This window comes from Akebia trifoliata, chromosome 5, assembly GCF_017979445.1.
Source record: "Akebia trifoliata isolate Shusen 1 chromosome 5, ASM1797944v1, whole genome shotgun sequence".
Taxonomy (NCBI): Eukaryota; Viridiplantae; Streptophyta; class Magnoliopsida; order Ranunculales; family Lardizabalaceae; genus Akebia; species Akebia trifoliata.
The window spans coordinates 7762889-7780331 of NC_141379.1; the positions used below are offsets into that span (position 1 = coordinate 7762889).

The following is a 17443-nucleotide window of genomic DNA, read 5'->3' on the forward strand; positions in this document are numbered from 1 at the left end:
TTATTTATAGTCCATGAACACAAGATTCATCATTCATACATACAATGTAGATGGAACAAGGTTCTCATGTGTGTATGGAAGGCCTAATTGTTCAGTTAATGGTGACAAGAGAAAATGAGAATGGGCATTTCATTTGTACAATTGGCACTTGTAGAGTTATGACCTATCTCAGTCAGTAAACTTGCGTATAAATGTCTTCTTCATTGATCATGATCAAAAAAAGAACTACAATTGATAAAACAGTACTAGCAGTAGGAAATCAATTGTCTGTGGACGCGAGGAGTTTTGCCCTCACACTATGTGAGTGCATTAGTCATTTTGATTTATCAATTTATTATGCCCTGCCTCCCCCTTCGCTTGTATGAATAATATACCATGGGAAATTTAAGAATTGGCCAGAGCCAAATATTCAATATCACCTGATTGAAGAGAAGATCATATTCAAATGTATTTTGCATGAATTTAATATTTTGATCATTTTCTATTAATTTCTCATAGAAGATCACCGTCTCCAGGAGGTCCTATCTTTTAGGGGAAGGAACAATTATCTCTCCAGATAGTCGGCATTGCCTGATGAGACTTGTATTTTTTCGGGGAGCAAAGTTTTCAAGGTGTTCAGAAGTATTTACTTTGAGAATTTCATTAGGAAAATTGATTATTCTCCTTTCAGATTTGTCTTTCTCTTGTAAGTAGGTCTTTCAACCTCTGTTTTCTTCTATAATATTACTAGTACTTGAAGGATTTCATAATATTATAAGATTATTCTCTTTTCAGATTTGTTGTTTCTCTTGTAGGTAGATCTCTCGACCTCCGTTTTCTTCTATAGTATACTTATACTCATCAAAAATAAACATCTAACATGTACACTTTAATCTAGTTATTGGGAACTGAGACTTTCAAAACATTTCACCACACAAAAGGATGATAGCTACACATAGTCAATAATAGAAGACAAAAATCCTATTACCGATAATTGAGAAATTTTATTCCAAGCACAAGCTTTGCTCTTGCGTTAGAATGAATACCCATTTTACCAAAAATGTACAGCTTCTAGTTTACACCCTCACCCACTGTTACAAGTTCCTACACCTCAGCAGGTTATCTTAATCAAATATTTAAATGCAAATAAGAATGTTAAAGTATTAAACCTATAACCATTATATTTTTCCTGCTGAACTCACATTTAGGGTATTTGTGCTGTAATTTCCCAATGTTTCAGTATTGTGCAATATTCTGAGAATTGCCAATGATATTTCCAGTACTAAGCATAACAATATTACAAAAATACATGAAGAAATGCTTAACCAATGTTTACAATTGGGAAGACTGAAATTTTATAAAAAAATTTAGTGTTTATGGCATCAAGAAGACTTCTGGCATGTAAAGGTAACAAATAACTGAACTGAGCTATGTTAGTCAGATGAGATAATTTACAAACAGTATGATATTTCCTCAGATAAAGGTAACAAAAAAGGAAAATGCACCATTCAAAGAACTGGATTACATACATGTTCAGGAGCTCCCTAAAAATTTTGCTGAGGCTTCAATTATCTTCCTCATTAAGTATATAATACACTCAAAGACCTGTTTGTGCCAAGAAAAAAATAAATCGTCACAGCTTAAGCACTGAATTTCTACTCACCAGGAGCTTAAAATCTTAGGTTTTACTTTTACCACCATTTTCAGTAGGAGCTCATGTTGGTGAACACCATTGTAAATCGTAACTTTTACACTTTGACATACTTGTCCACGTAACCCTGCAGAACAAAATTTTCAAAAAGAACGTTGCTTATGCTTTAATGATTACCCTAGGTCAAAGATTATTAAAAAACCACTGTGACTGTTTGGCAAACAGGCACTTACCATCACAAGTTTTGTCAATTTCCGCTGCGATGACTCAACGTATTGATTTATTTTCGCCTGTGATTTGGGTATCTGGTGGTTCTTCATAGCTCCGGATACCTTATCGACAGTTTTCTTGACAATGGTCTTGAATGCCTCCTTGCTCATGTTACCTTGTCTCCAAGATGGCTTTAGAACCTCCTTTACAAAATCCGCAAGTGCAATCTTCAAAAGCTTCATTGATCGGGAATCCTTGCTCTTCTTGCTTTTCCCTTTGGACTGAACCTGATCGATCTCAATATCTCCCATGGCTGCATTTCCTATATCAACCAAATTGTCAGGGCTCTCATTCTCGACGGCACCCACTTCTGCATCTATAGCTGTTTCACCAAATTCATCATTTTGTGGAGATATAGCCGCATCTGTACCCTCTTTCTCTTCTGTGTCCAAAAGCCTATGTGAGCTGCTGAGTTTCAAAATGGTGACCGAGTCATTGGTGACATGAGCAGTGACAGGCCTATTAATAACATCACCAGAGAGGTCTCGTTCTTCAACATGATCAAACTTCTTGAACGTATTTGAAGATGGCTCGATACTGTCAAACAGTGGGTCATACCGATCATTGGCTCTCGACAACCTCATAAAGTGAGAGTGGGTATCTGGAAAGACTTCCCCAGAAGGCACACGTGGCTGTGCAGGATCGTTCAACTCTACAGAAGGGGCGATCTGCAATGAAACACCCGACCTAGGCAACAAATGCCCTCCAGACCTGACAGAATCTCGTGGTGAAGTCATCAGTCTTTTTCCAAGACCACCAAAAGAATCATATCTACTACTGTAATTTTTGTCAATTTCTTCAGTGAGAGAAGAATTGAGATGGGAGGTTCCCGGTGGCTGTTCAAAAGTAGATGCAAATGGGTTATAGTGGGTTGAACTTGAAATTTTTGATCCTCCAATAACAGACAAGTGAGCTGACTTATTGTGATCCAGAAAGCTTGATTGGTATCTCAACATAGATGGATCAACATTCCCATGTGCACCCAAATGTGAAGCAAAACTATCGGGCAAAGATGGTTGCACACCAAGGGATGACCGTTGCTGCTGAGTGAAGAAACTGGATGCCATAAAATCCTGATGAGGAAACTGAGAAGCAAATCTTTGGTTTGGCAATGGTGGGAAGTTCTGCACATCCCCACGAACCCGGTGGGACAGATGGTGTTCTTCTAGAAGCTGAGGCCGAGGGTGAGGATGGGAATGAGAATCTTGCGGAGGCATTGCAGAACGTGTAAGCCATTCGTCTCTGAGGAAAATAGGGCCTCCCATTGGTTGGCTACGCATGTTGTCCATGGGCAGAGGCCCTGATCTGAAATCTTCTGTATGAAAGGGAGGTTGATGAGGTACCTCTGATGGTGGGAAAGATTGAGGATGAAACTCAACAGCTTGAGAGTGACTAGGTTCTTCATGTGGGTATGGCCTCATTAAAGGGTGAGGGAAATCATTCCTTGGAGGCATGGGATTCTGTTGAAACTGCAATGGATGAAAACCAGGGGTGGTGTGGATGACAGAAGTTGGAGTTAAGTTATTCACATATGAAGGTGGTGGGGGCAGGGAGGTCCAAGAGGGTTTTGATGAAGCTGGGGTTGAATGCTGAGTGTGTAAAGGCACTGTTAAGTTGTAATCTTTTGGTGTCTGTGATACTTGTGGTGCATTAACATCGAGAGGAAAAGGAGGAGGGAGGGGTAGGTGGGGAGCCTGAAAGTGAAAGTCACCTGATGAAAAGGTTTGGTGGAACTCTTTAGAAGCATGAGGTAGAGGTGCAAAACTCTCGGGCAGGAAAGGGTGGCTTGTAGCAATCTGGTTCGAACCTGTCTGGCTAATATAAGTTGAACTTGGATACGGCAGAGTTGAAGGGATATTATTCGGATATGGGTCACTAACGGTAAGCTGATTTGGTAAAGTTGTGGATGTCTGAACAGGTGAAGGCTGAGATAGGGACACATCAGCTTGGGATTCACGCTGAGTTTCATCAGATAAATGCCGGGTATAAGCATCTGTTACATTTTGAATTAGTATAGTGTCAGCTACCAAAGGCTGGCTAGTCTCTTCTGGCTGCTTAGAAATCTCATTCTCTTGAAGAACAGTGTGTCCCTCCAGTATTTGTTGAACTTGCTGTTTTTCACGCCCTTCAGCAATTACCTCTTGAGAATCACATTGACCCGCTCTGCCAAAAGGAGCATCTGTCAATCGAGGAACTTCTATTGAAATGTCACCCTCCAATATAGGTTGAACTTGTTTTTTTTCCGGGCCTTCAGCAATAACATCATCTGCTGATTGACCAACTTCTATAGAAATAACACGTTGCACATCATCAATTGCAGAAACTGATTCCGTTCTCTCAACCAAGCTCCAATCTTTTGGGACATCAGTGCAGCTGCTCACAGACAAATCCCGGGAAAGCACCTCTGTGTTCTTGACATCATTAATCAAACAGGTATCATGTTCAACAACTAACCTTTTTGCAGGTGAATTATCAATCCCATGTGTTTCCACAGATAAACGAGAATCTCCATGCACAACAGTCTCTCTCGTATCCCGTGGACTTTCCGGATACTGCTGATGTCTGCTCCTATAACGCCTTGATGTATCAACAGTGACCAAACCACGATGAATAAACCGACAAGATGCTCCACGATAGCATCTGCCTCGAAGGAAGTCCAAGCAATCGGGAACGTGATCCCTATCTCGTCTCATCTTGTCACCACCAAACTCACTTATGTGCCTGAAAGCAGATGGGGACTTGCTCCTGCTTTGTTTCTTGGGAGACCAGCTGAAACAAAACTGAAAACCTTTGAAAATATTCCAGAGGTCAAGAATTTTCAATAAATATGGAACCAGTAACCACACAAAATACATAACAAAGGCATAATATTCTGAATCTCCAACACCGTATTATAAGCCAAAGAGAACCTAAACAATTAAAGAGACAATTTATACCTTCGAGAACGGTTGCGCTTCTCCTTTCTCCTTCTTGGACTGCGACTCCTCCTCCTCCTCCTATCTCTGGGAGATCGACTCCGGCTCCGGCTCCGGCTTCTGCCTCTCCTAGCACGCTTCTCAGTATAGTGTGCCCCATCAGAGTCACTGTCGGCAGCACCCTCTCTTACCAATCTCCCGAACTCATCAACTTTCATTAGAGGAGAATAATGCTTCGCTTCTTCCTTGTGAAACTTCCGACCTTGAGGATCAATATCTACATCACCTTGTAAAGCGTCTTTCTGTCCCATATCATTAGAGAGTTGATTTTCATGATCATCAACCTGAAGCTCACGAGTTTTGGAAATAGTGTGCAATGGAGCAGATATTACAGAAGTTGGCTCCACAACTTCGTGTGATTTTGGAGATTTGTCCAGCATCTTAGATGGCATGCTGGGACACACCAAACCTGTCTCGGTGAGAGATAAAAATCCCTTTTCAGTCTCAGAAACATTCTTGGAGCCAACATTCATATCCAGATTGGTTTCCACATCTTCATGTGAACCTGGGCTACCCACTGTAACCGATGCTGAGACCCTTACAGGGCTGACATCTTCAAAAGGCGGTCCATCATCATATTCTGCACCGTCATCAGAAGCATAATCTTGTATAAGTCTGAAGGGGCTTCCACCTATAATATGTGGACTTGGAACTTCCTTAGAGCTATTGGATACAGCAGTTCTTGAAGCCCCGCACGGACTTAAATCTTCAATAAGGGCCTCAGTAAATTTCTGGATGCTGTTGTCCAAGGTGCATTCAGCAAGCGTAGATTGGTCGTTTTCTGGAAAATCTCATACTGTTATAGAATAAAAATGTAACACAATACAAATGAAGAGAAAAGGGAGGGGAATGAAAGACAAGGTAAACATTGAGAAAATATTTAAGTCAACGTTCTGAATGTGACCATTCATGCAGTAACACAGAAGCGAGATATTTAAGCTGTTAATAAGTTCATGATTCATTTCTTAAAAAGAAAATAAAGTATTTGAAAATAAGTATGAAATTACAATCAGTCTGAAGATCATAAATATCTGAACTAAAAAATCTTGGAGCAATGTTTAGGCAGAAAAGAACATCACACTGCAGCTTCTACCAAGGCAATGGAAGACTAGGTTCTTAAAGTACGTGGGTCCAATTTCAAATGGAAAAAGACAAGCCCAGACCCCACATTAGTCAACACAAAATTATAACTAATGTTATGCATCCATTACCATTAGTCTCCACTCTCCAGCACTTCAAAAAGTGGAGCTGAGAATGACTTCCAAAGATCATCAATATGAGACACGATCATGGTTTTGACAAGCAGTTCAATGATGAAAGCTGGGGGAATATGTAAGGAAATATTTATAACTTACTTGCAATCATGGCTCAAAATTCCATCAGAATTTTTAACGTATCATTTCAATTTATAGTTCCAAAATTTTGACACATGTCAAAAAGTACATAAAAAATAGCAGTATTCTGACCAAATTACAGCCAAAATTTGAAATTTTGTTCTGATTTAAGCTCTGTAGTCAAGGCGAGCACCTTAATGTGCCTCAGGGCGGGGCACACCGAAGGTGCCTCAAAACATGTGAGGCGAGGCAATGTAAGTTAGGCGCACCAAGGTACACACCTTGACTGTGCCTCAGTCAAGGCACACCAGACACACGCCTCACTAAAAATTTAAAAAAAAAATTGCATTTTGTTTAAATAAGACACCAATTTCCTATTAGATTTAGATCTTTACATAAAAAAGTTTAATTTTCTATTATTAAAGACGTTGAATTTTATATTCTCATTTTTATAGGTTCGAGCCCATTAGTACTGAGTTATGGCTTAGTCGACTTAGGTCCGATAGGGATTAGAGCTGGTCTAAGGTAGAGCCTACCTTTCTAGGGGCGGATTAGGGCTCAACCAAGCTTGGCTTGAACCTGCCCATTGATGGCCCTAATCATGGTTCAAAATATTGAAAATGCATCAGTCGATACATAATAGTATCGGCCAAGACGGATAAGAAACATTGACCCTTAAGTATTGAATGTTTTGAAAATGTGACGACCAATACAATATTGGATTTTTCCTTGACAAAAACATTCTTTTAATACAACATTTTAAGCATTGACCCTAGTTGTTGTATCATAGCAGCAACGACACGAGTTGTTGCTCAGCTTCTCCTTTTTCTTTCGTTACTTTTATTCTTCTTCCTCCCTAATTTTTCTGTTATTGTAAATCGTTCTTCTTTTTCCTAAAGAGTTGAATACTTTAACTTTCTATAAAACTTATATTTATACGTATTATCATTGTAATACATCTAGAATCCATATTTCATTATTTAAATTAAATAATTGTATTATGCTTTGCTTCACTCAGACGTGCGCCTCGCCTTGCACCCCATGCACCAGGAAGCCTTTGCGCATCAAGTGCGGCTTTCGCCCTTAACTACACTGGATTTAAGACAAAAACAAACATGGCAACCAAATTTTCAAACTTTGCTTGCAATTTCCTGATAATACAGTGCCTCTAGCATAAAAAATGGATGCTTCCAGATTAAATGCCTCCGAATCTATCTTCCAAAAAAATATTTTTAAATCTTCCAACAAAAAAAAAAAATGCCTCCGAATATTGTCTCTAGCATCAAAATGGATTCTTTAAAGCTTTAGTGTGCAAATTAAACATTTGTGAGGTTCAATGAGGGAGCACTTCCAAATATGATTTCAAAATGTGACCAAGATTGTGAAAACCATAAAAGATTTTGATGTATTTAAAACTGATCAAATGAACAAAAGATATGTTGACTTTCCTCATTAGCTAATATTGAGGCCAACGAAAGCCAACTATCTGTTGGTAAAAATTAAAACAATAACAAATCTTAAGTCTTTTTCCTCATTAACTAATATTGAGGCCCCGGCAACCTGGGTGGGAGGCAGAAAAGGAGGGCAAAGATAGCAGACAATCTGCTGGTTGTCAATGATGGCATGGCAAACAGAAACTTTAAAACTAGTTTCCTTGTTCCTAGAAGTGTTTCTGATTTTGGCAAACACACCAGCTTTAAAGTGAGAAGTGGAAACAAAGTTTGCTTTTGGGAACAAAAGTAAACTCATTCCTTTTGCATTTGTTGGGGTTTATGGAAGGAAAGGAATAGAAGAATTTTTTAAGGGAAAGAAATTGTGTGCCAGGATGTAATTATTTGTATTCTAGGTTTCTTTGAGGATTTAAATTTCAGATAAGATTTGGTTTGTAAGGGAAGGAGTTAGTGTCGCTTGTTTTGTAATTCCTTTATGAAGCCTTCCCATCCTCCTTCAATAAAATTTATTCACTTGTCAATAAAAAAAAGATCGCCCCACAAAAGCCAACTATCTGTTGGTAAAAATATCAAACTAAGATGAACCATTAGAGCTATCTTTCCAAATATGACTACCCTCTATCTTTCTTTCTTCCTTTCTTTTTCTTTTTGAGAGGTCAAAAAACCTTTCTTGTGATGGGGCAATTGAGAAGACCTAAAACCCCAGAGAGAGAACAACAAGAGTGAACAAAGAGGAAAAACAATTAAGAACTCCCCAAAAGACTACAAACCCAATCCCACCTCTCCAAGAAGTATTCAAAAAAGATCAATTTTGCTTCAATAAACACTGAACTCCAATGAAACAAAAGACCCAAAATGTCGATAATAATCTCATGAATCTCTTGTTCTTTGCCCTCAAACACCTTAGCATTTCTTTCACACCACAATCCCCAACAGATGGCAAAAGGAAGGTGGGAGGGTCCACAACTTTCTCTCAAGAGCCTATAAACCCATTCCCCACTAAGACCAACGGTCAAAAACATTCCAAAGCATCCTTGGGAAGCAACCCAAGACCCCAAACAAGCTAAAGAAATGAAACCAAATCTTCGAAGCAATCACACAATGATGAAGAATGTGGCATACAGATTCTCCATCAGACTTGCACAAGCAACAAAAATTGACTTGATCTGCAAAGAAGCTTCTTCCAATCTTCTCAAGAGCAATGTACATTTCTCGGTCACCCTACCAACTAAGTTTCTAAAGGAGGTTGGGCACAGCAGTATCTTGCCATATTATCTTGAAAAGCATTAATGCCCTAGAATTCCTCCATTTGATACTAGTTTTAACAAACGATTGGTGTATTCATAAAGCATCCCAACACCACACCTATCATATTCCCGGAACCTAATCCTTTTCCCATTGCACACCCTTGAGGAAACTCCTTGTGAGCTTTCATGAACCCCTTCCACATCCCTTCCCATACAAATATTACCTCTCACAATCCCTAACTTCCAAACTATTTCCATAATTCCTAAAGATGGACCTCTTCCATATAGAATTTGATGGGGACATCAGAGATCATGGGCCTATCGTATTTGGGCTATAATTTAATCTTAATGTTTTGTTTTAGTGTTTAGGTGGGGCTTTTTTTTCTTTTGTAAGTATAAAATTTCATTAAGTCAAAAGGGAAAAAGAGGCTGAGATTGCCCCCAATATAGAGAGAAGGCAAAGAAAACCTTAGGAGGGTTTATTTTAGTGATTAGGTATAGTATTTAGGCTTATTTTTATTTTTTATTAGACCATGGTCATAGTATAGATATGTGGAGGTAGTTTGATACTTTTATTATGTCTTTTTATTAAGTTTACATGAGTTGAAAATTTAAGAGGGGAGAAGGTCAAGAAAATTACGCTATTTTTGTAATTTTTTATCTTTATGTTAATGGTAGTTTACTAGTTTAGGAATTTTGCTCTTTAAGGCTTTGCTTTAGTATTTAAAGGCATTGTTATCTTATTTTATAGTAGATTATCAAATGGAAAAAAAAAAATACAGAAATTTCTTGTTTAAATGTTGGTGCATTCAACTCGATGAAGCCATGGAAATCATCGGAGCAATTCCAAGGTAAACCTATAATTTTTTTCTCTTAATCTTCTTCTTCAATCCATCTTTGTTTTTTTGGTTCATTTTTGAGAGTCCATAAAAAACAATCTAAAATTGCCATATTGCATCTAAAACCTATCCACACTCTTTCAATTCTTACATATGAAATCTACAATTCATCTACAACTTTCAAACCTTCCCTCCATCAAATGTACATTATTTTAGACCCCTATATCTAATTACAACACCCTATTGCAAAATATCATGATAGCAAAACGTTGTAATTAAACCTCGCAACACAAAACTTGGGTTTAATCTAAAAACCATTACGATAATCCTATTACAGTTCAAATCATAAACCCAAATCTAAACTAGGTTCACCTAACCCTTATTTCATCTTCTCTCTCGTCCTGCATCAACATGGTAATAGAATCTAGGTTCAGGCAACATGAATCAACAGATAGTGTCAAGGGAAGATGAACCCGATAGGTACCTAATCAGAGGAACAGACAAATATGTTATCAAACTTACGTTGAATGCACCACTCTCAAGCATGTTTTCACTATGTCCATGACCGTATAATGCAAGAAAGCAATGAGTGCAGGAAGCTACAACAGGATGAAGAACTCAAGCAACAGAACTTACGTTACAAGTACAATCATCTTAGACACTATAAATTGGAGTGCTTGAACTAAATTAATAAAACATATGGGATTGAAATAAATGTGCGAAAACACAAAGTGAGTAACGAGGAAATCTGGGAAGAAATCTATGAATCTGACATCACAAAGAACGAGATGGATGAGTGTGAGGTTAACTCTTGACGAAGAATATGTGCCTGATGAATCTGAGCCATCGATAGAGAAATTGGATGGAGCACCATTAAATTTTAAAAGAGCCTGACAAAGTCTCTGAACAAGCATTGGAGGGAGATTATTGAACCACCACATCTTTTTTCTCCTACACTGACCTTATCCCATCATATAGTAGAGGTCTAGAATGTCAAAGAGAAGCCATTGGTTTATACCATACATGAAATACATCAAAATATCAACTCTAGCTTTCGTCAAAGACTACATTTCTTGCAATTCTATATTGATTTCTACATCTAGAAAGAAATCGAATTGAAGACCCCACTCTGAGATGAATTAAAATGGAAGACGCCACCTTGGGATGCATTAAATTTCAAAGACACCAAGTGCATTATATTCAGAAAACCCCGTATTGGGAAGATACATGCGAGTTGTTGTTGGAGTGTGGAGGATGCATATGTTTGTATTACGAAACAAAGCAAGGTTAGATCGCACAAAGACTATCGAGACTTCACCTATTGGGGAATTACAATAATTTTATTTCGAACAGTGGCAAAATTTTCCAAGTCTGAGAGAATTGATGGGGACTTCAGAGTTCATGGACCTATCATAATTTGGGCCGTAGTTTAGATTTAATATTTTATTTTATTTTATTTTGATATTTAGGAAGGTCTATTTAGTGATTAGGGTTAGTATTTAGGCTTATTTTATGTTTTATTAGTCTATAATCCCAGTATAGATGTTTGGGGGTAGTTTGATAATTTTAATGTCTTTTTATTAAGTTTATATTTATATGAGTTGAAAATTTAAGGGAGATAAAATTACAACAATTAGGCTATTTTAAAAAAAATTATCTTTAAGATAAGGGTCATGTATCTTTAGGATTTTGTTTTAGTATTTAAAGACATCCTTATCTTATTTTACAACAGATTATTGAATAAAAAAATTACAGAAATTTATGTTTTTCTTGTTTAAAAGTTGGTGCACTCAACTTGGTTATGCCATGGAAATTAAGTGAGGTGATTCTAAGGTAAATTTATCATTTTTTTCTCCAATCTAGCCGTAAGATATCTTTGTTTATATTTGGATACTAGCTCAAACCCATTGACTATTATACAGTGGTATAAGCAATAGTATTAGGTCAACTGACTGATTTCCTAGCTAAAGTGCTAAACTAGACTGTGTGTGCACATTCCTAGGAAGGGGATGGATGTAAGTCTAGTGTACATTCCCACGTAAAGGATGGCCAAAAGGATTTTCAAGATTTGAGTCTTATGTTTCAAGTCCAATTGTTCTTCTATGGCCAACCATGTGGGATTCCCCCCAATCATTTCCTGCGTCGTGTGAACTATTTCATAAACAAGACCCTCACAGTTTTGCACCTCGAAGATTATTTTCCCAAGCACTTCATCTTCATTGTCATTCCTTGTATTAATAAATAAAACTAATTCGTGAACAAGCTTTTAAGAATATTGAATACAAACTAAAATAAGACCAAGGTTAATTTAAAGATGGATGGTGTTTGAATGCGACTACATGGTTGAATAAGTTGGCAAAACACCATGACCCTTAGTTTCTTCACTCTTTATTTTCCTTATCAGCAATGAAGATTTAACTTCCAAATTACCCTGTTTGTGTTAGAATTATTATGGTACAAGCAACAAGGTAAGCTTCACTAGAGCAATGGGAAAAGGAAAACCTGGATATAGATTAGGTTATTTCCAATTTATACAAAAAGTCCAAAACAGCATGAACTTCTGTTCAGCAAAATATAGATCAATTGCCAATATTAGGCAATAGACGCTCAACATTGTCGAGATACTAGAGTACATAGAATGTTTTCATGCAAAAAAGATTTTTTTTTTATCGATAAAGATGAATTTAATGATAAACAAAGGAAAACAAGGGGGGTCGAGGGGACCCACCCAAAACAAAGAGAACGATAAAGAAACCAAACACAAACAAGCTACAAATAACTAACACGACAAAGAACAAACCCTATCCCATCTCGCCACAAAATCCTCAAAGAAGACCCCCTTAAATTCCATATAAAGTTTGCTCCAAGTGAAAAGAAGCTCCAAGATTGATAACACCAATCGATCCAACGAATAAATTTTCCCCTCAAAAATACACCCATTACGATCTAACCAAATGCCCCAACAGATCACGAAAGGGACTAAGAACCACAGAGTCCGTTTAAAAGACGTAAAAGAGCTTCCCCCATTAATGAAGAATTTCTATGTCGAGCAAAACAAACTAGATACTTTAATCTAAGTTTGAAATTGATGGAAATCCATCGCAAACGCTAAAATTAAGAACCAATAGCAGGCTCTTACACTCAAGATAAACAAAGAAAAGGAAGAAATGTCTCTTCTTTTTTCTTTTATTAACCAATCTTCAAAAAACACTAACTTTCTGAATTTGTTTATTGGAACCCCTTATATAGATAATTCCTTCATAACAACTTAGAAACCTTCTAAAATATTAAAAAGTAACTTCGTACTCTATCTATAACATATTACTAACATTCTAATCCTATTAGAACTCAATTTGGATATCTAAAAGGATTTCTAATTATAACTTAAAAAATAAAAACGAATTTTAAACATAAATAAATAACTAGGAAAAGAAACTTTCTAAAATTGAAATAAAAACTAACTAAGACTACTAAAGCAATTTAACAAATAGAAACTCAATAAAAGAAAGAGTCCTAAGAGAAGTTGGACTAGGTCTTGTGGACCAGTCAAAGATTGGATCAAGTTGACTCGGTTTTGATTGATTTGACTTAGTCAATGTCGCTGATTTCTCTCTTCTACGCATCTTAACTCGATCATAGGTATTGAGATAAGTGTCGGCAATCCTATTTACATCACTTGGTTTCCAAAACTTCTTTACCGGGGAAAAAAAAAATACATACTAACAGTAACTAAATTGGTAACAATAGACCCAACATACTTATCAAAAAAAAAAAATATATATACTCAAAACTAAATAGGAAATTAAAATTTCAGAGAGTAGACTAAAAAAAATCTGTCCGCAACAATTTAAATTTCAAACAATGGATAAGGTCAAGAAACAAGATCACTAAAAAGGAATAACAAAAAAGAAAGGAAATGATATTCAACATAAATAATTGCACAAACCTCCCATATCCATGTCAGAATCTGCAGGTGAATGTGATGCCTCTTCATTTATGAAACTAATGGGAAATGTTGAAGACTGAATTTCTGAAGGCCTCATTGAAGAATCATTTTGCTCAGACACGTTATGTGATTTAGATTCCACTAACCATTTCTTTTTCATCCACTTAAAATATTCATGAGCAATTGCAGCTTCACTTCCAGGTGCACCACTGAATAAGAAAGTAAATTTAGGATTTCCAATTTCTTTTTGACGAGCCATATCTTCAAAACCAGGCCCATTCTTAGCAATGAACTGGCACAAAACTTCCATTCTCTGAACAATATCATAATCTGCTGGCCTAGGTGGAGGAGGAGGAAGGGCCGGAGACACTTGCATTTTGGATGACAACCCATCTTCTTTAATGGAATCCATATCACAGTTAGTTCCACTAATGGGGTAATCATCACTTACAGGCAAATCATCTAGGGTTTGGGCAGGACCCAATACTTTACCAACAGAAATAACAACTCTCTCCGCATCACCAGAAAGTTTATCAATCCCGGAATCAGTGTCCAAGGGCACAAAGGGTGATGTTGTAGAGGACCTAGCGTACAAATTTGGAGAAGAGATAGGTGGAGGTGATGGTGGAAGTGGTGGAGGGGAAGAGGGTGGAGGTGGCGGCGGTGGTGGGGGTGGTGTCATCGAAGGGGGGTGATGGGCCTCTTCAAATGGGGTATGAGCACCAGAAGAATTGGGAGCAGGTGTGACTGAAACGAAACTAGAAGGTGGTAGAGGTGGTGGAGGCAACAACCGGCCATGTTGAAGATTGTTCCCAAAAGGTGGTGGCGGTGGTGGTGGATGAAGCGGAGTTCTATAAAACATTTGTCCTTGTGAAGGAGGTGGAGGTAATACCCTAGGAGGAACCGGCCCACGAATCATCTCTAGGTGGCTTGGTCCAGTAAGAGGCGCCCGTGGGGGAGGAGGTACGGGTGAAGGATATTGCACGTTTTGTTGGGCACTTGGATAGGAAAGTGCCATTGGGGAACTCCCATAGACTGGTGGTGGTGGATGCAGGTACGGTTGACCAGCGTTTACCATTATAGACTGAGATGGCGGTGGTGGTGGTAGTGGAGTTCCACTGTGTTGAACCAGATGGTGTGGAGCAGGTGGGCCATGCTGGTATATAGGAGGGGGGGCAGAGTGAACTACATGAGGTTGTTCAACTGAGGGGCTTTGCTGAATTGCAGGTGGCGGTGGAGCTGGAGGGCCTTGTTGATAAGGAGGTGGGTGTGTCGGAGGACCTTTCCCGAACTGAGAAGCATAGCTCCCTTGCCCATACATCTCGAATTATGGAACTTCACCTACAAACAGGAGTAAACAATTTCAATGCACAAAACACAGCTGAAACGATCACTCTTATAATTATAACTCCAATACACCACAATCATCAAAAAGCCCATTCATCTCAAAACACACACACAATCATCAACACTGCCAAAACAAAAACTATAAATGTTTACAATCCGAATTCACTCCCGCACACAAACACAAATCTATGCAACTCACACGCACGCACACACACACACAACACACACATACACAATCATCAACTCTGCCAAAACAAAACCTATAAATGTTTACAATCTGAATTCACTCCCACAATCACACACACAAATCTATGCAACTCACACACAACCACACACAAATCTATGCAACTCTGCCAAAACAAAACCTATAAATGTTCCCAATCCGAATTCCCACATGCACAACTAAAAACAAAAATCTATACAACTCTGCCAAAACAAAACCTATAAATATTTGCAATCGAATTCAGTCCCACAATATTAAAAAACATTTTTTTAGAGACTATACATTTAAGTTACAGCCACTGACATTGAACGGAACCCAAACATCACCTCCCTTGCTTACTACACCAATTCATCGACCTAAAATTTAGATGACTCGAAACCCACCCCAAGCACTCAACAATGCAAAACCACTCTAAAAAAAACAAAGAGGGGGGGGGGGCACAAAACTGCATTGAAAACCACCTATCAAAACCCCAAACCAAAAAAAAAAATTAGGGATTCCTCACTTTTGGGCATACTTTCAAAACCTTTTTTTATACACAAATTTCTGAAATCCAAAACCCTAACACTCGAAATGCGTCTACTGCGTGACCTAGGGCAAAATTAAACAAGGAACAAAGCAGATTGATTGTTACATAAGATTTGAAACTAAACCAAAAAAATTCAAAGAACTCTCCAGAAAAAAAAAAAAAAAAAGCAGAAACAGCTAAGAAGGTGAAGTGAGCGTACCTTCTCAATGTGAAAATGCGATCAGATAGCTCAGATAAGAGTGGTTTCGATTCTTAAAACAGAAAACCAAGAATCGAAGGATCCAAAATTTGAGCCCTTTTAATGGGGTTCGTATTCGTAATTCGATTCGCGACCGAAAAAATGGAAGGATAAACCCTAGTGAGTTCTTCTTTTGATCTTTTTAGTGAATAAAATAAAATAAAATAGCTGTTTTAGAGATAGAGTAAAAGTAGATTTAGAAATTAGAAATTATAAAAATAAATAAATAATTTAGAAAATAAATAACGGTGGAGAATAAAAAACCAAGTTACGCATGTTGCTAAAATGCGCTTATTAGTTTACAGCGCACATCGTCTATTCAATTTTCGAGTACGTTCTATCCATTCGAATATTTTGCCGAACAGTCGTGATAATCGGACTCTCCTAACGTGGTAAGTGCTAGAATCATATACTTTTGCCTCGGGATACACATCTATACATCTTTATAAATATGTGTAATTGCGTATCACGAGATAAAAAGATCTATGATTCTAGCACATGCCACATCAGGAGAGTATGCCACTTCGGAGAGTCAAATATCATTACTCTTTCTTGAAAAAATCCTAAATTCTCTTCCATGAAAAAGGATCTTTGTCACCTATTTTTTCACATCAAATTCTTAGGATGTGTTTGATTATGGGGAAAATATTACCTAGTAAATGATTTATCAGGAAAATCATTTTCTACTATTTGAACGCATCATGAAAATTTTCATAGAAAAATATTTTTACTGTTTGAGTTACTTTAACAAATAGTAAAAATCTATCATTTTAATTTGACTTTTGTGATAATTATATAAAAAAATCATGATAAAATCATTTTTGTAAAAAATTTGAAATACTTGCTTTTATGAAATAGGATTAAAAAATTCCTTTTAACATGCAAGCATTGAGGATACATAAAAAAAATAATATTTAAACACAAATAATATATAATTAAATCAAACAAAACTCTATAATTAAGGAAAAATATGTTTATATCACATTACAAACCAACAATTTAAAAATAATAACATAAATCATTCTCAATTGATGAAACTAAAAATATGTCTATCAATAACAATTGTTCAAACTTATAAAAAAGAAATAGCAATTGTTCATATAATTATAAACTACTAATAAAAAGTTGTTATAATTATCTCAATGATCCACACGTGATAGACGGTGAAGCAACCACGACACTTTTAATGCTCCATCCAATCTTAGAAAAATCTTAGCAACAATTGGATTATTTTCAAGATAATCTATTGCATCCACAAGAATATCAATAGAGATATCAGATATCTTTCGCAATTCATCCTGTATAATAATTATATTTGACACATTTCTAGACTTTGATGCAACATCTATACGTCCAACTGTGTCAGCCAAGTTCTACAAAGTTTTATCTTGATTACTAACACGATGATTTATCT

The 17443-nt window shown here is 37.1% G+C and overlaps 1 protein-coding gene across 1 annotated transcript; it reads right to left on the bottom strand.

Moving 5' to 3' along the window:
* Positions 1–1381: 1381 nt before the first annotated feature.
* Positions 1382–16194, bottom strand: LOC147401369 (uncharacterized). Its single transcript, XM_086442648.1, has 5 exons — positions 15991–16194; positions 13693–15033; positions 4837–5656; positions 1864–4669; positions 1382–1757 (listed from the first exon to the last, which is right to left on the bottom strand). The coding sequence occupies exons 2-5, from the start codon at positions 15011–15013 to the stop codon at positions 1728–1730; spliced, it is 4977 nt and encodes a 1658-aa protein (XP_086298774.1). The 5' UTR covers positions 15014–15033; positions 15991–16194; the 3' UTR covers positions 1382–1727.
* Positions 16195–17443: the final 1249 nt, after the last annotated feature.

Excerpts from the sequence above, each read along its gene's own strand:
- LOC147401369 (XM_086442648.1), bottom strand. The coding sequence starts at position 15,013 with ATGTATGGGCAAGGGAGCTATGCTTCTCAGTTCGGGAAAGGTCCTCCG. Across the intron at positions 4,670-4,836 it reads AAGCGCAACCGTTCTCGAAG|CTGGTCTCCCAAGAAACAAA; the intron begins GTATAAATTGTC and ends GTTTTGTTTCAG. Across the intron at positions 1,758-1,863 it reads AATTGACAAAACTTGTGATG|GGTTACGTGGACAAGTATGT; the intron begins GTAAGTGCCTGT and ends TTTGTTCTGCAG.